Here is a 24,770-nt window from a genome sequence, read left to right on the forward strand (position 1 = left end):
TTGAAAGGAAACACACCCAGATGGGAGCAAAGTCAGGACTCTCAGCTGTAATTCAAGGGGTGTAACAAAAGTGGGGCACTAACCATTCAGGAAGGACAGCCAGTGGCATACACACACCACCATTGTTGGTGGCTCATAAGTAATGGAACAAACCAACATAATTTCAAACCTAAGGATCGCCTCTAATACCTGGATGAAAATCCTTTGCAGGCAATGACTGCCTGAAGTCTGGAACCCATGGACATGACCAAATGCTGAGTTTCCTCCCTCGAGATGCTTTGCCAGGCCTTTCCTGCAGCTGCCTTCAGCTGCTGCTTGTTTGTGGGTCTTTCTGCCTTCAGTCTTGTCTTCAGTAAGTGAGAAGCATGCTCTATTGGGTTGAGATCAGGTGACTGACTTGGCCATTGAAGAATATCCCACTTCTTTGCCTTCAGAAACTCTTGGGTAGCTTTTGCTGTATGTTTTGGGTCATTATCCATCTGCAATATGAAGCGGCATCCTATCAGTTTGGCAGCATTCGGCTGAATCTGAGCAGAATGTATAGGCCTATACACTTCAGAATTCATCCTGCTGCTTTTATCAGCAGTCAGGTCATCAATAAACACCAGTGACCCAGTTCCATTGGGAGCCATACATGCCCAGGCCATAACACTGCCTCCACCATGTTTGACAGATGATGTGGTATGCTTTGGATCATGAGCTGTTCCTTTCCTTCTCCATACTTTTCTCTTCCCATCATTCTGGTACAAGTTAATCTTGGTTTCATCAGTCCAAAGAATCTTATTCCAGAACTGGGCAGGCTTTTTAAGGTGTTTGCTGGCAAAGGCTAATCTGGCCTTTCTGTTCTTGAGTGTTACCAGTGGTTTGCACCTTGTTGTGAAGCCTCTGTATTTACATTAATAAAGCCATCTCTTGACTGTAGATGTTGACAATGAAATGCCTCCCTCCGCAAGAGCATTCTTGACCTGGCTAGATGTTGTGAAAGGGTTCCTCTTCACCATGAGCAGAACTCTGCGGTCATCCACTTTAGTTGTCTTCCGTGGTCTTCCAGGCCTTTTGCTGTTGCTGAGCTTACCAGTTAAGTCCTTCTTTTTCAGGATGTTCCATACTGTTGTATTGGCCACTCCCACTGTTTTTGCTATCTCTCTGATGGGTTTATTTTGTTTCCTCAGCCTAATGATGGCCTCCTTCACTCGCATGGACACCTCTTTGGACCTCATGGTGGGAAGTCCAGTGAACAGCTACCAAATGCAGATGTAACACTCAGAACCACCTCCAGGCCTTTTATCTGCTTGCTTGGTCATGGGGTACCCAGGAAACAGGCCACACCTGGCCATGCAGCTGCTTGTCAGCCATTTGTTCCATTACTTATGAGCCACCAACGATGGTGGTGTGTGTATGCCACTGGCTGTCCTTCCTGAATGGTTAGTGCCCCACTTTTGTCAAACCCCTTGAATTACAGCTGAAAGTCCTGACTTCGCTCCCATCTGGGTGTGTTTCCTTTCAACTTCAATGTGGTGGTGTACAGAGGCCAACTGCCAAAACAGTTATCCTTGCTCCAATATTTCTGGCCCTGACTGTACATTTAAGGCACAATCCTATGCATGTTTAGACAGAGAAAGACCTTTTCTCTGTCTAAACATGCATAGAATTGTGCCCTTTGATAACTTCTTCTTCCAGCTTTGAAAAGCTAATTGCTACTTTATCTGTACTGTAAGAAGTCTTTTAACATGGTTGGCAACTGGAGTTGTGGTACAAGATGCAATCTCGGTCTTCCTATATAGTTTCGGATACGTAGCCGGCACAGTTGGCAAAGAGAACATGGAGTAGCTGCAAGTGGATTAAAAAAAAAATTAAATCAAGTCATAATTTTGTACCCTCAGGAACTTGCAACGTGTTTATTACACAATTACAACTTTTTATGGTATGCCCAAATGGATACTGCACTAACATAACAATAAAATGTAAACATTTCAACTGAATATGCATATATTCCTGTTAACGTGTTCCTCCATTTTTATCAAAATATATTTTTTCAGTTTGTAGAACAATTTTCTGTAAGATGCACTAAGGAATTTAATTAAGTCATCATAAGAGAATTGCCTGTGAAACTTCAGCAAGTCTTCTAAAAATGGCATGTAATGGAAGAACCAGCTCCACAAGAGAAATGTCAGTTTGCTCTAGAAATGAAAAGGCTAAACTTGCAAATTATTCTAGTCAGAGCTGGTCAGACAGTCCAATATGCTAATGCTACAGCAGGGAGTTGGGAGGCCCCTTCACTTCAAATCAAGTGTATATGCTCCCTGCTAAGCAACTGACAGCACTGAGAAAGAGGAAAAAGAGATGGCTTGGGCTCCTGAATCATCCATCCAAAACTCACTACCACCCGTTAAGCTGGCTGCTTTTACATTAAAGTAAAAACCCGCAGTCCTCCTTTTGTGCAGACTTTCTGCATTTGCAGTGGGCTCCCAGATGGTGACCCCGTGATTGCTGAGAAGGGAAGCTTTTAATCTTCAAGCTTCCACAGAACTCAATGAAACAGCGCCATCTAATGGCTGTTGTAATCGCGTAACATTCCGACTTTTTTTTTTTTTTAAGTTCATTAGTTCCTGATCTTTTTGAGACGGAATAGGCAGGAAATATCTCTGGATGTGCCCTGGAGGTTGACAACATCATGGAAAGGACCCACAAACTTCCATGAGTGAGAAATCTCAATAGCAAGATAAAAGCTCCATGTGAAGGAGCTCTTAGACTGAACTTCCCCCTCCATTTTCATGGGAGCATTTTCTGTTCTTTGGGGGAGGAACCCTTTTTCTCAAAGCATGAGAAATACATCACTCTAATACACACACACACACACACACACACACACACCTTTACCTTCCTGTAGAAGCAATACTCTTTCCACCATGCTGCGTGGAGAAGCTACATCTACAGGTCGTTCAAACTCTGTATTTTTGGCATTTATGTCTGCCCCAAACTCAAGAAGCATGTTTATTATTTCTGCACTAGAATGCCTTGCAGCTCCATGTAATGGGGTTTCCAAAAACTTTCCCTTTTGTACATTTGCACCTACAGATTTGTAACAGAAAAAAGAATATATATATATATATATATATATATAAATAAATAAAAATATTAATTGAATTGTCACAGCAACATCATAGTGTCTAAATCCTCTCCTCAAAAATTAGGGTGCTTCCAGATGGAGGTCTCCTAGGCCTACCAGTCAAAAGGCATTGTGCACATATTCCATCTTGTCCTTCTTAATGGAATTTTTCTGGTAAAAAAAGGCAGAACAAATGGTGGAAAAACATGGGAGGGTTACAAATAGAAGATGACATCATTTAGTCTCCCAGTAAATTCTGTCTTTGCACAGGTGCAGGATAAAAGCCTTGTCTGGAAGCACCTTTAGATTCTTAACCTTTATTGATATTATAACCAACCAAACATTTTAACAGAAGTACAGCCAGGGATCATCCTTCAAGGGGAGTAAAATCCCACCCAGAATGGGCCAGACAGCATCACCCAGTGTAGACGAGCCACCTTCCAGCAGCATTTTTGTCCTATCTGGATCGAGTTTCTTTATTGGCTGTCATCCAGTTCATTACCATTCTCAAGCACCCCTTCACATCAAATTTGCAGATTATACAAAACTGGCAGGGATAGCAAGTATTTGATAGAGAATAGGCCATGAAAGTAAAATGCCATTTTATTTTTGTTAACAGGAAATTGTTTCCAAGACTCAGGAAAACAATAACATAAATCTAAGTAGTGCTAAGACCTCGTCTGGAGTAATGTATTCCTTGAAGTTGACTATGCCAGAGGTGAAGATGAAGACAAGCTGGCAAAGGCTTGAGAGTGAGCTACAAGAATAATGAAGAGTCTAGAAAACAAGAGGGGAGAGGGGAGACTACTGGCTTACTTTCTCCTGTATGATGTGAATGGCATTGTTGTCCTGCTCACATTATGAATGGTAAACTTCTGAGGATTGCTAACTGGGTTCCATCTTTAAATGAGTACAAACTGAAACATCATCATTTGAAATACACAATACAGTTCATGTAATGCAGATTAATTATGAATATTGTATCTTTTGAATTATTATTTAAAAACAGACTTTTACTGTAGCTTTTTAATTAATTGCCTCCGGATTAACTACTACTACTTTGAACAGATGAGTTAAAAGAAAGATAAAGGGAAGTAAAGGGAGTGTGATTTCGGGGGGGGGGACTGCATTTAAGGTAGCGATCATGGGTGCTTAAGAATCTGGGCTGAGCATACAGTGTGGTCAGATCAAATGTATTTATTGGCTTATTTGTTTGTTTATACCAAAGTTAAAATAGAATTTGTACTACAGTGAAAGACTGATTTAGTTTTAAAAGCAAACAAAATAAACATATATTAAGCATTTAAAAATATGTACCTGAATGCAGAAGCTTGTGAACACATTGTTTTTGCTGTGAAATGCAAGCTACATATAGAGGTGTTCCCAGGTGTGGAACATCTTGGTCAACATCTATCCCCCATGAGATCAGCAGCTCTAGACAATCACTGTGACCTAGCCAAAAGAAAATGTCAGTCTCTCAAACAAAAAAATTACATTTACAACGCCTGATGCATTTCTTGATCCGTGCAGCCATTCTAATTGCTTACCTCTGCTGGCTGCTTCGTGGGTTGGAGAAGGGAGACATGTCTCCCACTGCGCCTTGGCGCCATACTCCAACAGAAGCTCTACACAAGATGCACTTCCTCTTGAGCATGCATTGAATAAGGGTGTCATTCCATCAATTGTTGTAGCATTCACCTAAAATATTGGATAGATCTATGAGTAGGGATAAAATTCTTGGTTACATATCACGTTTCTGTCTTGGGAATATTTGTTGTCTTTTCTGTCTCACTTTCTAAATTCTCTTGTGTAGCTGGAAAATGCAGTGCAGCAAGGGAATCTCTGCCAGTACAGCTTACGGCAGGGAGCAACCAAAGCTATCCCATGACAAGACCATATGCAGGCCGTGATGTACACTGGGAGTAAGTGGGGAAAATCTAAAAAATAAAAGAACTGATAACATGCAGAAGATGACAATGGAGGAAAAGAGGTAAGATAGAAACTTGGATACTATCTTGATATGGTATTCAAAAAAGGAGGGCACTGAATCCACTGAAACTGGAAATTATATGGCTAGCTTTTTGCATCCCTGAAGCATCCAGAGAATCCAGATAAGGGAATTTCACATGTACTAATGGAGTGCCCTACTTGCAGTTGGGAAAAGGCATTTGGTAGAGAAAACAGCAGCTACCCTTCTAATGGGATAAGTCACTGGTAGCACATTACAGCAGTGCTTAAAATGCGCCACTGACTCCTTAGTGCCTTCCAACCACAATTCAAGTTGGGACCACCGCAGGTTTTACAGTACTTACATTTGCTCCTGCTTCAAGAAGGATTCTAGCACACCCTACATGATCTCCTAGGCATGCTTCATGCAGTGGAGTCACTTGATCGATGGTCAAAGCGTCTACATTATATCCCTAAACACAAGAGAAAAAAACTAACAATTGCAACTAGTTCTATACAGCTATTTACTAGTCTCCTAGTAAAAGATCTCCTTTACCAAACAGATAGGAAGTCTCATAGCAGAAGGTTTTAATACAAACTATACTTAACATGCATGTTCAATTGTCATTCGAGACCAGTGCTCTTAGGCCAACAGTTATTAAAAGATATGGGTAAACCGAATGGAGTAGCCCATCATCAGTGACTGCTAGCCTAACAAAATGATGCAGCTCATATTTGAAATATTCTTGAACTTCTGACTGCACTTGAGCCTGCTACACTTGTGTTGGCTTCCCACACAAATTCGAATCCTGCACGATCAGGGTTCTCAACTGCACGGGAAGCCCACATGAGTACAGTAGACACTCACCCGCCAGTGTGTGCAGGCCAGTGGGACCAGGTGACAAGGATGTGATAGAGGGGGTAAAGTTAGCTAGCATGTCCTTGCTCTCCCCTCACTGATTCTAACGGTGTGAGGAGAACAATGCCTGCACAAGGTTAAAGTGATGAGATTATTTCTTATCTGATTCTGGACAGCAGTTCTTTTGTCTGTTTGTTTTTGTTTTACATTGAGCAATTGGCCAGTATCCAGCACCAGTGGATACTATAGCTGGACACCTCTTGATCTGCTAAGTGCTGGAGAGGAATATGCACCTAATCCTGGGCTGTATATTATCATCACCACCACCACCATCTCATACATACTAACAGCAAACTCAGATGGTTGAGTACCTATCAATTTAGAAGTGAAACTGGGCTACCCAAAAACAAGGTAATGCTTTCTACATGCTTGGGGAATTCCCTAGGTACTCAGACATATTTAAGTTTGTAAATAAAAAAGAAACAACTCAAAACCAGGCTGACAAGGCTGTCAGTGGGCTTCCAGGATGTATAGAATGTTGAGGTGGGGGGGGGGAGGGGTGGGGAAAGGAAACTGGAGGTAGTGGTGTGGGATGGATGGAATTGGCCTGATTTGATTCCTAACACATTAGAGTAAGTACCCTGGTTAAAGTTTTAAGCCTTAAGCCTGCTGTGAGGCTTTTGAAAACCATCTCCTCCCTGCATAATAGAGAGAAGGGAAAAGAACAATTTTTAACTGCCCCACTCTCCAGAACTTCCCCTCAGCTACATAGCTATAAAATGTAAACAGCCCCAAAATGGAGTCCTCAAGTGCTAGATACACAACAGAGGAAGCCTTCAGAGGGAAGGGAAAGACAAGAAAAAATATGTTCACCCTTCCCTCAAACCTGAACAAGACTCCAAGAATCCTATTCCAAGTTGGCTGTGGGGATAAGCGCGACCCTCTGTTACGGGTCTCACCTGTAGGCATAGTTCCATTTTACACTCATCTCTGGCACTGCAGAGGAAAGGCTTCTTTTAGGAAATTGAAATGCCACACAGGAAAGCAAAATGGAGATACTTTTCCTTTTCTTTGCTTAGACCAGGGGTGGACATTTTGTGGCCCTCCAGATGTTTTAGCCTACAACTCCCATCAGCCAAAGCCAATGGTGAGGGGGGTTGTAGGCCAAAACATCTGGAGGGCCACAAGCTGCCCACCCCTGGCTTAGACTATACTTGCAGTTGTGATCACCTTTATGCTCTGGTGAGATTGCTAAAATTCACTCAAGGCAGGAGGAGACGTTTGTGAAAGAGCACTCTGGTGACCATAGGGATGGGCAGAGAAAACCAAGACATGACTCTGGGGTATAACTAATAGGCTGGGGGGCTACTAGCGATGGGCTTCCCATAAACCAAATCCTGGCAGCAGTGTTCTAGTACTACTAACTACCATATTGTTCTGCTTTTACGCCATTTAAAACATTGTGGTTTTTACGCTTTATCATTTGAATATAACAGAACAGCACTGTGTACTGTGTTTTGTTTGCTCATTCTTCGATATTTAAAAAGACATGTTCCTCAGTAAAATGTATATTTGTGTCTGTCCTGAATAATAAAACATGGTCCAGATCCTCAGCTGCCCAGACTGTAATACATGTGATGACATTTTTTGAATGATGACAACCCACATGTCCCTTTCCAGGTCTCATGAAGCTTGCAGGGGAAGCTCGTTGTAAGTTCAAAGCAGGAATGTGGACCAAGGTAGGAAGAAAGTAGAACCCTGGATAGCTCTGAGAGGTTCTTGCTGGCTGGAACTCTCTCCTACTAGGACAATAGGAAGATGTTGACTCAACAGGTAGCTAGAGCCAACTGAAACCTTATGTAGGCTGACAAGACCAGTCATGTGGTCTGCTCCACCCCTCCTGGAGGAGCTCACTGGATTGTTAAAGGGCTCTCACCTGATTCTACTGAGACTTCTGTGAGGCTGGGGAGATGGAGATTCTACCAGTAACTCAACCAGAGGATGATGGCAGGGATGATAGCAGGGTTATGTCGTCAGGTGGGGAGGGCCCTGAATATGGCATTGACTGTTCTGTCCCCAAAGAAGTAGCCTGTGCCTCTTCCTCACCAGAATCCTCTGCTGCACATGGGAAGGCCTGGAGGTTATGACACCCCACAGGCTGTGTATCTCCAAAGCCAATACTGAACAAGGGTTTATGCTTGACTAAATTCTACAAAACTAGGCTACTTTTCCTAATTTTGCAATACGTGGTGGGGGGGGGGGGTTGCCACTAAACCAGGCTACATAAACGGTGTGGTAATCCTCATAAACATTGCATGGCCAAACATATTTGCTAATATAACAGTCTGCAGTTCTAAACTATTTCACACTTTCTAACATACCCCAAAGGCTTAGCATTTTATATAATTACTAAACTAAAGAAGCCAGAGAGATCTAAAGAACTGGTCAACAAACAAAACAAATGCCAAAATGTCATTTTCATATTAAAACACTGGATGTTAATGAAGAACAAGGAAAAATAAATCACGTTTTAAATAAGTTAGCATTTTTACCTGTGAAATTAAGGTTTTTAGAGAAAGGAGGCGTCCCTGACTTGCTGCTTCATGTAATGGTGAGCGATCTGCCCAAGAACCTGTAGAACAATACCACCATACAGTTTCAACGGCATAAATGTATTTTTTCATTAATACAAAATAATACTTGATGATAAATGCTATATTTAAAGGTCACATCATCCCTATTAGGTATACATCACATCTCTTAGTGTATGTTAATTCTTTTATATGAAGAAAAAGTTGACAAACCTTGGACATTTCAGAGTTCTAGGCTATTACACTTGGAAGGAGCAATCCTATAGCCCCAAGACATTGTCTGAAGGGCCACAGAATACTGGGGATGCCCTGCTCTGAGGTTGGAGACAGCACTCTGACCTTGGAAGGAGAGGAAATCCTATTGAACTCAATGGGACATGCTTATGAGTGAACATATTAGAACTGAACTGCAAGTCAGGTAGAAGGAGGCTTGAGATTTCTATAATCTAGTGCTATGGCCAGATGGAGATTGGAGCTCTTTCCTCTGTCTTGTAGAAATATTAGTTTGCTTCTTAGTCCTTTGGGCAGCCTTCAGGGAAGCCTTCCTCAGCCTGGTGCCCTCCAGATGTGTTGGACTACAACTCCCATCATTCCCAGCCAATATTGCCATGGAGAAATCTGCCTTAGGGTATTGCACAAACTGAGCAATTTTGGAGCATGCTGAAGCATAGGGTCTGCCTTTATAAAGGGTATTGCTATGGTGATAACAAAAAGGTCCCAAAAGTTAACATGAGAACTCCGTTGGTCATCCACTGTGTTGAACAGAATTCTGCTGGAGTGAATGAATTAAGTGTTCTTCAATGTTTCCCAAAAATTCATCTTTAGCATATGCTAGAAAACTGAACTATACTTTAAAAGTCTTAGGCGATATTTACACCAGGAAATCATGAAACCAGAAGCAAATGTTCTTCTTTTTGCAACAAATTATTGTGTGAGAAACAAACCCAAGATTAGTGGCTGCTGTTTACAACCAACTTGATGCGTCCTCACTGCAGAGAATTCAACACTCGCTTGTGCCTATTTGTTTTAATGCCAATATGAGCTCTAGGAGCTGCTGGATTGGGGATGTGTATCAGCCATATAAAGTACCTTATTATTAACATCCCTGAAGCATTTTGAACTGATACGGATATTGCAGATTTTGTTGAAGTGAGAATACAGCAGCAGGCAGAGTCTTTTTTCCCCTACAAATTCACATTCATCCTTATCTATGCTCTCTTGGCTATTGAATCCTGGGCCTCTTTTACATCTCCTCCTTAGAAAAATGCCTGCAAATGTCATTACTGCACTGATATGACATTTGCTTCTCTTATGATGCCAGGACACAATCCAAGTCCTGCTTTGCACCAAGCCTTCCCTCCCCAGGGTCCACATCAGAGCATACACACTCTGACATTTCATAGATGACAAAAGGAACACACTTGTCTACTTGTTAGCATCTCTATTCTTGCACCAAAGATCACTTCCTGAGTGCCCACTCCACTGCCATTTTTCATAACTACAGGGTCTTACCCACTTGTGGTATGTTATATTTATTTCCTCTGCAATGGTCTGTCCTATACTGGGCTTCTGAAGAAGTGTGTGTTTGCAAAAAGCCAGTGTGGTGTAGGGGCTAGTGTTGGACTAGGAGTTGGGAGAACTGGGTTCTAGTCCCCACTTGGCCATTGAAGCTTAGTGGGTGACTTTGGGCCAGTTACAGACTCTCAACCTAACCTACTTCACAGGATTGTTGTTGTGAGGATAAAATGGAGAAGAGGAATATTATGTATGCTGCCTGGGGCTCCTTAAGGAGGAAAAAAGGCGGGATATAAATGTAATAAAAAAATAAAATATGGTTTCTATTAACAATTCTCAAGTTGTTTTTAAGGGGATATTAATTCTTACAGTGGATGTAGTTGTTCTTAGAGAATATCTGCAGTTTTTTACTATCTATATCAGTGGTTTAGGAGTACACTGGTGGGTTGTGGGTTCTCTGGCATTTTGTGTCAATGTCTATGCATGTCTATACAAATATGCACCAATCAAGAAGCATTCCCCACATTTTCCCTTGAGAGATTTAACTTCTAGAGACTAACGGAAAGGAACTGAAAACTAAAGAACTCTTGTGCACATTAACAACATTTTAAGAGGCATCCCCAAAAGGAAAACAAACAAACAGGCATTGTGATTTCTCAAGGCCAAGTGCCAGTAAATAGGATAATTGGAGCATATGAGAGTGAAACTCAGCAACTTATCATTACTGGTACTGACTGCTAAATTATGTGATTGTTACTATTGTTGGCAAAATTGTAGATAAAAATATGTGTTCTGATATACTCTATGTATATTAATTTTTGAACATTCTTGCACTTTTTCAAAGGTCCTATGCTAACACAAAGTCCATGGGAGATTTCAATCTATTGTAATGGAGATAGAATCAGGCCCCAAATCATCCTAGCTCTCTAAAATTTAAAAAAGCAACATTTTAAAAAAGCAGATTGGAAAAATATCCCGTTCAAAAATATTAACCTACCAACTCCTTATGATTCTTTTTTCTCTGACTGAAAAGCAAAGTACTGCTGCCTATATTTAGACTCTGCATTTCAAGCCATCTGGTATCTAAATTTACCAGGAACAGAGCCTACGGCTCTGTAAATACTACAGAGATAAGGTTAAAGCATTATAATAAACAGGCAAGAACAAGGAATGATTTAAAAATGTATACAGTACCTAAATCTCCATCTCCCCATGGCATTTCCAACCAATCGTAATTATAAATCCTGCTCATTTCAAACAAGAAAACAAAAGTGCCCCCTTTAGCTGATGCCTGTTAATATTCTTCAGCCATTTTTAATAGGAGCTGTGCACTCATTATAATATGAACTTTCACCTGTAAAGCCTCTGCAGTAAACAGACATCCAAAGCCTTGAGTTTAGGAATAAGCCCATTTTTATTGCTTGGTAGAAATACTACATTCATTGTTTAAGATATAATTATTGCATTGCTCTATAATAAACAAAGTGACTGAGTGAACAGAGATTTCGACTTCGGTCTGGGGTCAAATCAAACATCCACACATGTATTTGTCATGAGATTTTGGGAAAGACTGTGACTCAACCTCAGTTCCCTATCGGTAGAATAAGAAGAACAGTAACCTGCTGCACAGGACTGTTGTCAGAGCAAATGTCATAAAAACTGCGAGTCATTGTACAAGCTAAATGTTTAATAAAAATATAATTGCAGTATCATGTAGTAAAGGCATAGGACGCCTCTCTAAAATATACTAAATCTATATGAAAGTTATCACATGTAATCAGATAAACAACACCATTACTTTCCCAAAATTTATGTGTATGTTTATCATGGATAATTGTGATAAGAATTATATTTGTGTGAATATCCTTATCCTCATATGACACCTTAATCCGCACACTTCCTTTTCATTCTACAACAGGCCAATCCATTTAGCCTTTCGGAACTGCCACCTTAATCATGAGTTGTAGGGCCATACTCCACAAAAGGTAGATCTGAGTGCACACCTCCCAATATTTCTATTCTTAGTTTAAAACACTGACTTGGGCTTCCGAAATTGATTGGAGAAATTATACAAAGGCAATGGAGGTTAAGGCTCCTGCACAGTTTTCCAAGTCTATGCCCCTTTTTTCTTACCACACAAAATTAGCTAAGGAGAGAATGATGGAACAGTTCCACAATGTCCTTTGAATGCTAGTGCTAGGTACCATCTGGAAGTACCCCCGATCTAAATCACCAACACCCCTGACCACCAGCTTTATTTGTCTCAAATGATACATTATGATGTATCAATGCAACTGATATATTACAGGTACCTGTATTTTTTCATCCAGTGGGGAAAAGAGCAGCTTGAAGCTCAGCTGGTTTAGAACAGGAGATCAGCAGGGGAGAAAGAGTTCAGCACCCTCTTTCCCCAGTACTACTGTTCTGATCCAGTCACCCCTTGGCATCACTTTTATCAAATAATAAATGCGTATATATGTTGAGTGATCCAATCACAGCTCTCCCATGTAACATGTAGTTTAGCCATTAGTGATCTTCTAATTTTTCCTGCATATAGTTGGTTACCTTTACATGGCTGCTTTTGCAATTTATGAATTGTCTCAACACATATGACTTGCCACTGGGAGTAATAAAAGTCTTAGGGGCTGTTCATACAACACGCTAACCACACTCAGTGGTTTAGTGTGGATTGTTGTTGAACCGTGTGTTTGCGTGTTGTCTGAACCCAGGACACTTTCCACAGGGTAGCTTCTTAACCATGCAGTGTAGCTTATTTTTCTTGAACAAGCCACCTTGAGAACCCATGGTTTGTTGTTGGATTGTTCAGGGTGGTTAACAAGCCACGCTGCATGGTTAATAAGCTACCTTGCGAAAAATGTCCTGGGTTCAGACAACATGCTAACCCATGGTTCAATAACAACCCACACTCAACCACTGAGTGAGGGTTAGCATGTGTGTGAACAGCAATGACTGTCTATATCAAGAGAAATTGTTATATCAAGTACCTCAATATTTGAGTTTTGAGTGTTGTTCTCTTTGAAAAATCTGAATGTACTAGCTTGTCCTTTAAATTTCTAATTCTACATTTTTAAAAATAAGGTTAATAACACCAAGGGATTCTGACTGCATTCAGATGTCATATTTTCTGATCCTCCAGTCTATGGTTTCGACAGGAATGAGCTGTGTACACACACACTCCCTATGCCCCTCACACAACACTCCCTACACCCCTATTTTCTAGAATAGTGACTGCAATATGGAAAAAAAATGTATATTCGTATCATGTTCCACATGAAGATCAAAAGAGGTTGCTTCTCAACCCAAGCATGGAGTTCAAAGATGTGGTTAGCATCACATCAATTTTGACTCTAAGTTGGAACAAAGATTCTAATAAATTAATTACATATTTAGGCAAGGATTTCAGTGTGCAACCTGATCCAGATATATATGGGTGGTCAGGTGGAAAAAACCCAGGTTTATGGATTTTGGGTAACATATAAATGACAGGAACTCAGGATTGTTAATTTATAAGAAGTTTCACAGCTCCTTCATTGTTGTAAGCCAACATATTTGTATGCCTCACAGTGCTTCTGAAAACAGATACACAGATTCTATATATTAACAAAAATCTGCAATGTTTACATATCTAGTTCTTCCAAGGTCTCCTGCCTTGTTTACCACAACACGTATATTTACATATAAGGTTACTCTACCCCTTCTCCAGTCTGTAAACAGTTCTCGGTACTTAGCAACGCTGACTTTTGCTTTGCTTTATATATAACACGGCTTCAACATTTGCAAAAGCATAACTCAAATACATTGCATGTTCTGTCATTAATGTTATAACGTTATACACCAGCGCGCGCACGCACACACACTGCCACAATGAATATTCAGATTGAAATATTTAATTTAGGAAAACAGTCACCATTTAAAATGAATGTTACACAAACTGGTGGCAGTAGCAAAGTCGAATGCTTTCCTATTGGTAGAAATTATTGCTTTACTAACCTTGGCTGGTGAGAATACCCCAGCTAGCCTTTCTTTTCGCAGGACGCTCCCCTATGCACTCTAGGCTTCTCTTTGAGAGATTCTGTTTAGTGCAGCTCCTCTCAACAGCAGGATTTGTGGACATAATTTTAGTGGGGGTGGGGGGGTTCTCCTGCCAAGGCCTGTGTGTGTTATTAATGCTGATGGTCCTCTTTGCCGAACATCCACAAACTGCTAACTACTTTCTTTTCTCCTTGACGTTTCCTCACAAAGGGTCTGGTTGTACTTGCTGCAGAATAGCTTCCTGTATGATAGGCTACCACACTGAAACCCATTCAGCAACATTTACTAGCAGGACAGGCAGCTAGAGTGAGGGAATGAAAGGGTTGCATTGGTATGTTCTATTTATAAAACAAGAAAGAATCAGCTTAGCTGCAGCCTGGGTCTATTTACATGATTCCGAACGGAAAAGGCTCTTTAATTTTGCTTACAGTTGTATGAGAAAGAAATAATTGCCTTATTATATTAGCTCCCCATCCATTAAAAAGGGGTGGAGGAAGGAATAATGGGGACCCCTAACACCCTAGAATTTTGTGAAGGCAAGCATAGTAACAGTTTTGTAGCATTTTGCAAATTAAATGCTATATAAATGCTTGGTCATTTTCTGAATTAGCTAACTTTTGCAATGGGCAGAGTAGTTAAAGTATTTTAGGCAAAAATGCTGCAGAACTGAAAATGCATACTGTACAGAAGTTTAAATTAGAAAATAATGACTTCACATGTGCTAGAAAATAGTTTCTGGGACCAAGCAGAATATTTATTATTTTTCTAAAGATTCAGCAAACTAGTTTCTCATACATTGACCAAAAGGGCGCATAAACAGTACGTGTTAGTAAACGGGAGTAAATGTTCTTTAGGCATGACACTAAGTAAGCCACTTGTCATGCTGGAAGCAAATCTGCATGAACAAGCAAACATACGAGACTAATCTAGGATAAAGTTACAGCACAGATTAACCAGGGCAATGATCTTATTACTGCAGTGATATGCCTAGTAAAAAAATCTCCTTATCTTGTGGCTTTGTTTAACTAACTTAAGCTTCTACCAACGTATTTGAACACCTTTAAGAGGAAGCCATAAACATTTAGGAAAATAAATTTAAGCCAATATGCAGATGTTTACAGGACATATTAAAGTGGGGTGCTGGACCTTTCTGCCTGTTAGCCAAATCACATATCTTGCCCTTCACATCTTGGTCCCTTGTTAGCTCCTGTCCCCAGGCCCTCTTTTCTATGTCCCATTGCTAGGACAGAGTGGTTCCAGGTGGCTTCCCAGAGCATGTGAATGGAGCATGGGATGCCAGAAAGAGTGCCCTCCTTGCCTCTATTCATAGCAGAGTCTTCCACATAGGAATTGCTCTGCACACATCCCAGTTACACTTGCACTGTTGCAGGAAGAGAGAAGGGATACATGCACATTTGAATGTATGCTCATCGGCAAATGCACATAAATGTATGCATGTCTATAAACCTAGCAGGATGCACCCATTCTTCTTTCTCTTGAATTTGCCACCGCTGCTGCCTTTAAACTGTTGCCACTAAGATTGCCAGCAGTCTGGAAAGCTACCAGCATGGCTGGTTTTCCAAGTTCTGCCCCCCGCCCTCACTATTGCTCGATGAGGGAGACAAAGCTTGCTATCCCACCATTGCCTGATTTTCCAGCAATTTCAAGTTTGCGCGCGTGCGCATGTGCACACACACGTGAGAGAGAGAAAGAGAGAGTAAGGGAAAGGGGGGGGGAGTCCAAGAGAATGCTGCTTTATATGATTGTGAGTTTTCTGTAGACTCACTGATTGTCTTTCACACTCTCTCAGCTTTAGCATTCCCCATCAGTAAAATGGGTAAATGTTTTCTAGAATGTCATTTTAATGCTTAATTCTTAATAGTATTCTGGTCATAACTGCATTATACATGTGGCTTGATGTGTAGGTTCAGGCTGGGCTCATCTGCTTGAGTTGTACATGTCTAGGTTTTGCTTTGTGTTTGTGGCACGAATGGAATCTGGATTGTTTATGATCTGTGTTGGCCTGCTATCATGCATGGATGGAGTGTTTGGTGGCAAGGGACTTGTAAACATATGAAACAGCTGTACACCTTAGACCGGGGTGGGCAACTTGTGGCCCTCCAGATGTTTTAGCCTACCACTCACATGATCTCTTATGTTGTCTAGGGCTGATGGGAGTTATAGGCTAAAATATCTGGAGGGGTACAAATTGCCAACCCCTGCCTTAGCTGAACATAGTGTTTTCTGTGCTCCGCTCCCAACTGCCAAACACTGCCCTTTGACCCTATCAGGTTTCACAGTCAGGGCCATCCCAGCTATAGAATGTTATCTTTCAAGAGCTGACAGCCCTAAACACTACACCATCAGAAGGCTTTGACCCATGCAGCCATGCAGTGGAAGCCAAGTCTACCAAAACACTCAAAGACCAATGGGTTGTAATGACAACCCATTGGTTTAAAAAACTATAGGTTGTCGGGGAAGAGCAGGAGAGGCAACGTGTCTGTCTCTTCTGTTTTTACTCCTCAACAAGGGAGAAGGCACTAATGTGTGAGTACTTCACTAGGGGAAGTACATGTTAGGCTATTGATGGTAAGGCAGAAAGTTTAACTCCTTTATCCATAGGCTTGAGATCTTGATGAAAACCAGGAAAGTACACATCAAAAGGGGAAAGTCATAACCCTAACTATCCCTGTGAGTACAGCTGGCTCATCAACAGCACAGCAAATGTCTACATCTTAATCATTTGGTGGGCATCTTTCAAAGTAAAGAACTCACAAACCTCTGTGCTCAGTTGTTGACTACATAACTTGAGCAAAACAAAATGCTGAATCCTGGTATTGTATGTATTGGGTTGAACAGTTAGTCCATGCCACATTCCTTTCATGACCACCAAGAGCTCTCTTGTACCTAGAAAGCTAGGATGTGTCTATACAGTTTTTATTAATAGAACTCTGATCTATCTGGAATGTCCGCTGAGAAAACATCTTGTACTATTCTCCCTCTCCCAACAAGTGTTGTTGAGTAACATTATCAGTTGCAATTGTTAAACAGAGTAGGAAAACATGACTTATCATTCATAACTGTGAATGCAGTCAACTTCTTCAGATAACACATCTAGAAATATGAGCTCCTGCATAATTTCCAGAGTTTAGGGGACAGATAATTGGATATAGCAACTGAAGGGGAAAGGTGCTGTACAGCACAGTGATATGTATAAGCTACTCAGAAGTAAGTCCATTGAGTAAAATCCATTGAACTCAGTGGGTCTTTCTTCTGAGTGGTTATTTATTTATTTATTTATTTCTATACTGCCCAATAGCCGAAGCTGTCTGGCCGGTTCACAAAAATTAAGTCATGCATAGGACTCCACTGTTAAAATAATTAATTGGTGATTCTGGGAACAGTGGTCACTAGTCTGAACGTTGCTTCATGACAAGTCTAATTTAGGCTACTTGAAGAATGGCTAGGTACAAAACTCATGCCAGTCATGTCCCACATATATGCTAATGAGCCAATGCTCAATATAGAGAATGTTATAATTGTGGGCAGTGGCACCTGCTGCTTCTCCTTCTCACCACCACCATTGTCTGGGTCAGAGCAAGAGGCAGGTGAACAAGTAGGTTGCAATGGTGAAAAGGAGGAGCAACTCCAGGGGGCTCTTGTCAGTGGGCCCCTGCTAGGGTGTGGGCCCTTGGCAAGTGCCCGACAATGCCTACTCTTGATGCAGGTCCTGCTTGTGGGGAGTCATCAATTGTATTACGGCAGCTTTATCTTCTCTCCGTACAAAGGGATTTTGATGTGGAGCAGCATCTGCATATTTTAAAAAATTGTTCTCCAGTTAGTTTTTAAGTAATGTAATTATACATTAAAATGCCCGCTTTGTATTGCATGCTACAAATTGGATAGCTTTATGACAAATCTAATTGTAAAGAACACCAGAACTCAAATAGTTCATTCATGCTAAATAATAATTATTTAATATAATCAAAAAGTCTGGTAGCCTTAATACAATACCTGTAAACTGGTAAAATGTGAACAATAAACTTTGAAAAATTAAATGCTTTTTAACTGATTGTTTTGTTTGCTTGTTTGCTGTTGAATAGTTTTTATGTCTCTTATTTTGCAATTTTATTGTTATTTGGTGTGTTTTTTTTAAATAGCAGCTCAGATTAGTGTTATTCCCAATTGTGTGAAAACAAAGTATAGTCTTTCCAATATTTAAAGGGGCCTGTAAACAGAACCTATGTAACTACTGCCATATTCTTCCTTTGGATGTTGTTTCCAAGTTATATGGCAAATATCTGCCAAACACATGAGAAGAACAGGAAGACCTTTATCATATGATCTGTCCCAAAGAATCTGGCTTCCAAGGGGCCAAGGCATGGATTAATTTTCCATCTGCATAGATTGATTTTCAAATGTCAGAATTGGCCAATGCAGAAACACTTGTCGCACCAATGATATTAGCAGTTATTGTTATAAGAAATTGAGTTATATAGCATTCAAATCCCAATGCAGGCATGAAGCTTGGTGACCTTGGACAAGTCAGTGAAACTTATCCTAACCTCTCTCACAGACTTATTATGAGGAAAATTAATCCTCTGTTTTTCCCTATCCTCTTTAAAGAAGTACTATATATATATTATATGTATTCTGGTCAATGCCTATTTTCATGAGAGCTGTATTAATATGTTCGTATATATTAAGGCACTGATAATTTGCTGTTTCAACTGACTTTTGTATGTCAACTATGTGAGTGGGTTACATTCAAACCTCTCACATCACAACAACCCTGCCAGAACTACTCTGGAGTAAATGGATTAAGGAATGAGAATTTCAACTATTTTCTTTGTCCTAATACTCATTCTACTGCAGAACTTTGACCTTAAACTATTGCACAAAGTTCTTAATATGCTAACTATAGAGAGAGAGCTGCTTTGTTCAAGTACTACATACATTGTCACGCTTTCTTTTGTCCCATTAAAATTTTACTTAAACATCAAGCATATAAAGTTCTCTAGTATGTCAACTTAATGCATCTGAGCTTATTTTGTTTGCTAAAAGTTAGGGTCTTAAAAATGCAGTATTTGTACCTAATGTGTACAAATTAAATAGGGGTAAATATATTAAAAATAACAGCCAATGGAGAATTAGAGAGGGAATTAAAGCAACCAGATATTAAGATGTAAAGAAAGTATATAATAAAACCATTATGTAGAATACATCAGTAGATACATCATTTTAAAATTAGCTGTGAGCATTCATTGACAGATGTATTATGAATATACTACTTGGTGTACTGCTATGCTCATATGATTTAGCACAGTGGTTCTTCAAATTTGGCCCACTTCATGCTACACTGGTGGCTTGGGAGCCACTGTAGTACAACTTCTTCTTACATAGCTAGGTTAGTGTGAACAACTCTCAGCCACATAGGAGGAATCCACGTTGAGGCTCCTCCCTATGCCGTCCATGTTTCCAGGGTGTGTGTGACCCTGGCCAGGGTCTCTTGTGTTATGCTGGCAGTGCTGGAAGAACCTGCCTGCAGCAGCCACCACACTGGCAGTGTAAGGCAAGAAAGGGCCCTGAGATGCATTGGGAACCACCATTTTGGTTTGTTTTTTCTTTGTGGGATCCCACATGTTCTTCCCTTCCAGCCCCCATGAAAGACTTCTGAATGAAAGTTCAACCATTACTGTAGTATTTATCCAGGAATCAAGAGCTATTTGCACACATCCGGGAGAACTATGAACACAGGCAGAAGTGCCTTTACAGTTTTTCCACTAAAGTCATATGTGCTGCCACAGAGACCACCTGCTTTCCAGTTTTAACTTTGAAATCTTAAACTAAAAAATCTTCTGCATGTAACTTTTGATCCTTCAGCACTCTGCTCTTATTTTTATTGCGGTCTCGAGGATTACCAGTGATCCTTGGGTGTCAATCGAGCCAATTTCACTTACCAGTCATTATTCCTGCTTGCATAGGAAGGTGACCTAGCGAATCGTCTGGGAGTGCCCAAACCTGAAGCTCTGTTGAAGCTAAGTAGATTACACCTAATCAGACCCATAGATGATGAGACACTTCCCCATGTAAGAGTAGGTGACAGACAGACAGACAGACAGATCTTTAAAAATGCAACATAAGATTGACAATATGGGCAGGCATTGCAATACAGAAGGAGTTAGTGGGTTGTCGTTGTTTGTGTCTACTTTTTCTTTTAGGATATGAGCATGCTAACATTTAAGTAAGATCATGAGAGCACTCACTTTTTTTTAAGAGCTCTCTAATTCGAGGTCAGGAGAATTATGCTTCTCGCTTCTCATTACTAGTGATGCCACGTGCACCATCCCAGGGGTGCAGAACCTCAGACTTGGGGGCCAAATCCAGCCTTCTAGGGTTCCCCAGATGGCCATGCCCCCTTCCCCTGGCCTCACACCCTTTCCCCCGATCACTAATAATTTGGTGGTTTCCAGGCTTTTGTGCAGTTCTTTCTCCCGCATTCTAAAATCTTGAAATGCCTCTCCTAAGGCTTATTTACTGGCAGTAAGAGCTTTAAGCTAAAATATACTGGAATTCTGGCCCTGCTCCTTTGGCCCTGCCCAACACTGGAACATGGTCCTTGAGAGTTTTTCCTAAATGGAATTCAGTTCTTGGGCTGAAACAGGGTCAACACCTCTGCGTTATCCCATGTGTCATAACACTCATCTAACCATCTTCCTTACAATCCTCCAAACTGCAATGAGTGTGGAAGAAGAGGAGAAGTAACATTTCCCAGGTGACAGATATTATGATTTGTGTGGTGGAGGGGAAAGTGGTATCATTACAGCAGAAGTGCTCCTAGGAACAAAGGCATCAGAATCCCTGCAACAAAGAACCTCAGACTGCACATCTATTTTATGCCAAACAATAATTTGGGATCTTCCAAAAACAAGGAGGATACATTCTTTTGAGGATGAGTTTTGTATGACAGGAGAAGACATAAACCTTCAGAATAACTACTGAGTCAAACCCAGCGGGGGGAGGGGGGATTCCTTCCTCATTTGATAATGCTGCTGGGAATGTATTTAATTTCTGTCCATTACGTTCTATCAGAAGGAGATATTCTTAGCACTTTAGCAGCCTTCCATCTCATCTAATATCCTGCTGCTAGTTATTGACAGCATTGATGTCTAGAATCTCTTCCAATATAACATGTGATACCAAGGAAGTGCTTTTGGAATGATTTCCATGAAGGCATAGGATGAAACATGTTATATTAGAACTGGTCATTTTCAGTGACTTGTCTTCAGTCATGCCTGTGACCTTTTTCCATTGAAGTCTACTTGGATAGCCAGTTTCTCACATCACCTTTTCCATAAGGGCCTTCAAGTAGGATTCATTTCAAAAGCACTCCCTTGAAGGTAAACGTTATGTGGAAATGTGCCCTTGGAGAAAGGGAAAATGCTCAGTCTTGCTGGAAAATGAAGAATGATATGAAAGCATCCAATTAAATAATGCCCCATGTGTATGCAACTCAATTTTAAAACATATTACGCTGTTTGTTTTGTGTTTCTGTTTTTGTGTGGGGGTTTATCATTTGTTTTTTGCTCGGGCATCTCATCTGTGGAAACTGGCATCTCACTGCTTTGAGCATTATGCTGTTTCATGCTGTATAAACATGTTTAAGTACATAAATACATTACAAATTTTCTTCCGATTTCCCACTGGGAAACAAAATCCTGAAAGAGCATTTTAACACATGAGATGTAAACAAATTTATGTAAACCTTACATTATATTGCAAACCTACTTTCATTAGAATACACATTCTATTTAGTGCTTTAGCCTGTATTACCAACATTAACACATGACACAAATACAAGAGAGGCTCAAAGGTGCTTATGAGTGTTATGGGAGGGAATAATCTAAGTCTGTAATCCTACATGTACTCATTAGGAATTAAGACATATTGACATTAATTGTATTTCTTTCTGAGCATAGTGCTTTGCATCATAGTCTCTAAAACACCATCTTCTTTGAGTAGGTGTTCAGCTATTCCCACTTGTTATTAAAATGTCACGACCAGTTTGTCAGTGGAGAGCTATTGCAGAGTTGTGTGGATGATTGTGGTTTCAAGGGGTACAGAACAGTTATTTCTGACCTTACCACACAAGAATCCTTCCAGGGCAGGGATAATTTTGGGCACTAGCAATGTTACGGGCAGGACTTAAATCCTTAACCTTGAGTCAACTGTGCAGGCTCAAACAGTCAAGTGACTGTAACTGCTATATTATAAAATACTGTGCCCATTTATTTAGAATCAAATAGATGCCCTCTTTTGACATAAATACTTTCTGGATGTTCAACTCATCTTTTTTCTGGGTAAATAACTGATCAGATCAGAGTTGTTTATTTGTATATAGTTATCAAATATTTAACAAAAGATATCAGTACAAAGATAACTTTAACACAAACCCAAATCACATAGACCTTAAAATTCTGGATTTCTCGCTAAAATAAGTAAGATTACACAACCCTGAATAAAATGATAGAAAATCACTCATGAACTTAAAAGTTCTGAATCTCCCTGACAAGGCGCAGCATTCTTCTTTGAGGTGTAAATAAACGAGGGCTGACTAATAGCACCCAAAGGCTGCAGTGGTCCCATTGCTTACTCCACAGTAACCTTATAGACTTCAGTTGAATGTTAATTGGGAGTGAACTGCTTGAAAAGTGATGCCTAAGAAAAGCCAGAGGCTGTGTAGCTCTGGTTCGCAGCAGTTTAGTCTGTAGCATAGAGAGTTATTTTTGAACAACTACACATAAAATCCCCCATCTTCATAATGTGAATGTTTACAGTTTTAAAACCAGATGAGAAATGGTTCTCCCAACTGTCTTCAAAATGATTAAGAATCAGGTTTCATTCCATCTTACTATTTTGCATTAGAAGCCAAATCTTTGTAAACAAGGTTATATCCGTAAAGCTGTGCTAGAAAGTAATGCAGAGTGTCATACACCCTGGAAGTATTATGAATGCCAACCAATAGAAGAAATACATTTTTGAACAAATCCCCCTTCATTAAAAAAATATATATATATAAAATATTCAGGATCAAACAAAACTAAATTTCACTATTTTATTTCAAGACATTCTGATTTTGCTCAAGTTAAATAAGAATCTGCTTTGCAAGTAATCAGTAGGACAGTGAATGAAGAAGCGATACTATTAAATATATAAGTAAAGTGGGAAAATCTAGCCAATACAAGTTAATTAGCATGGAGAAAAGGGCAAATCACAGCTTAATTTGCTTAATGAAAATACATTTTTAAAAGTTAGCCGATCAGTAACAGCAAGAAATGACAATGGTGATAAACAGAAGCATACCTTGTCCTTGAGGAATTCCATAAAATTCAGCAGCTATTCGTGCTGCCTCTTTACGGTTCCCTTTTACAATATAGAAATGGCTGAGTATTGCAAGGCTGAATTTCACGAAAAGCTTAAAGCAGAAAAGTGAAAGTATCGTAAAGTAGACATTGGATAATTGTTGGGCAAAGGGGCGATTTTCCTCTACAACAGTCATTGCTGCACTAGAGGCTTGGTCAGTGTTGGGATACAGCTCTGAAATACGTTGATAAGATTCTATGGCTCTAGTCAGACAGTCCTAGGGAACAGCTGGTCCTGAGGAAAGAAAATATCAGCTGGTCATGATGCTTGCAGCTCAAAATATGGGGATTATTTATACTGTACATAGCACTGAGTTCATTTGAGCTACCGCTAGCTTGATGGTATTCAGCTGGAGAAGAATACATAGAAACAGTTTTGAACACTTTAGATTATAACACTCCATACTAAAAGGCTTGTTTCATTCCACAGCTCATATATCAATTGTATGTATTTACTACAGTTTTGCACTTAGTTAAACAACGGTTGTCAAAGGGTATTATTTACAACTGGTTCTTGTTTTATTCCATACTTTTCCTAACAAACTGATGTGAAGTTGAAAGAGAAGATGGTTGGGTCATCCCCCTTCTAAATATACATTGTGTGCATATGCATACACACACACTTTTGTTGGATCTCTAATTAGAAGTGCTATTATATTTATTAAATTTCTAACATTTATATTCCAAAAGAAGGAAGCTTGAGATGGCCACTTTATTCACAGGCAGTGAGTGGGCTATTGCTGACAAGTTATGCAAAGTGTCCAGTTATACATGCAACCACCCAGGCCTTACAATAATGGCTATCTGTAGTAATTTGTGCTGTCATTTCATTTATGTTATTTTATTGATTCATTAATAGAGCAATCCGAAGGGAGAGAGAGCTCTTCTGGCTTGTTCCAGGCAAGACAAGGGGTATGGACAGGGGATTTTATTTTTATTTTTCTTCTCTGGTAGATCTTAAAAAATAAAATATAAAATCCTCCCATTGGTTCCAAGGGAGGGAAAATACTGATCTAGGGCCATGCAAGGGGCTCAGGGGGGAAATAATATCCTTTGTTTGCCAGAGAGCTTCGGCTATTGGGTGGTATAGAAATGAATAAATGAATAAATAAATAATCTGCAATCTTTCACCTGGGAAAGAGCCCTTCTTATGTCTTCCCCCAGGAACTGCATAGGGGAAAGCCACTTCAAAGCTTCAGGGGTGGGTGGGGGATTCAGTGCTTTTCTGATATCACCAGCCAATACATGCTGATCTGTCCTTTGACAGCTGTTTG

General features: G+C 40.2%; 1 protein-coding gene across 1 annotated transcript; it reads right to left on the bottom strand.

Moving 5' to 3' along the window:
• Positions 1-1,702: 1,702 nt before the first annotated feature.
• Positions 1,703-23,633, bottom strand: ASB5 (ankyrin repeat and SOCS box containing 5). The gene is made up of 7 exons (XM_084856493.1): positions 23,438-23,633; positions 8,468-8,547; positions 5,422-5,529; positions 4,657-4,807; positions 4,427-4,561; positions 2,881-3,072; positions 1,703-1,830 (listed from the first exon to the last, which is right to left on the bottom strand). The coding sequence occupies exons 1-7, from the start codon at positions 23,631-23,633 to the stop codon at positions 1,703-1,705; spliced, it is 990 nt and encodes a 329-aa protein (XP_084712619.1).
• Between the last annotated feature and the right edge of the window lie 1,137 nt (positions 23,634-24,770).

The sequence above is a fragment of the Heloderma suspectum genome, chromosome 5 (genome assembly GCF_057233095.1).
Source record: "Heloderma suspectum isolate Gila_16-S chromosome 5, 16-S_ref, whole genome shotgun sequence".
In the NCBI taxonomy this organism is placed as follows: Eukaryota; Metazoa; Chordata; class Lepidosauria; order Squamata; family Helodermatidae; genus Heloderma; species Heloderma suspectum.

Coding starts and splice junctions, on each gene's coding strand:
- ASB5 (XM_084856493.1), bottom strand. CDS start 23,633: ATGACTGTTGTAGAGGAAAATCGCCCCTTTGCCCAACAATTATCCAAT. Junction 3,073..4,426: donor TCACAAGCTTCTGCATTCAG/GTACATATTTTT, acceptor ACAAATCTGTAG/GTGCAAATGTACAAAAGGGA. Junction 1,831..2,880: donor AGTATTGCTTCTACAGGAAG/GTAAAGGTGTGT, acceptor ATCCACTTGCAG/CTACTCCATGTTCTCTTTGC.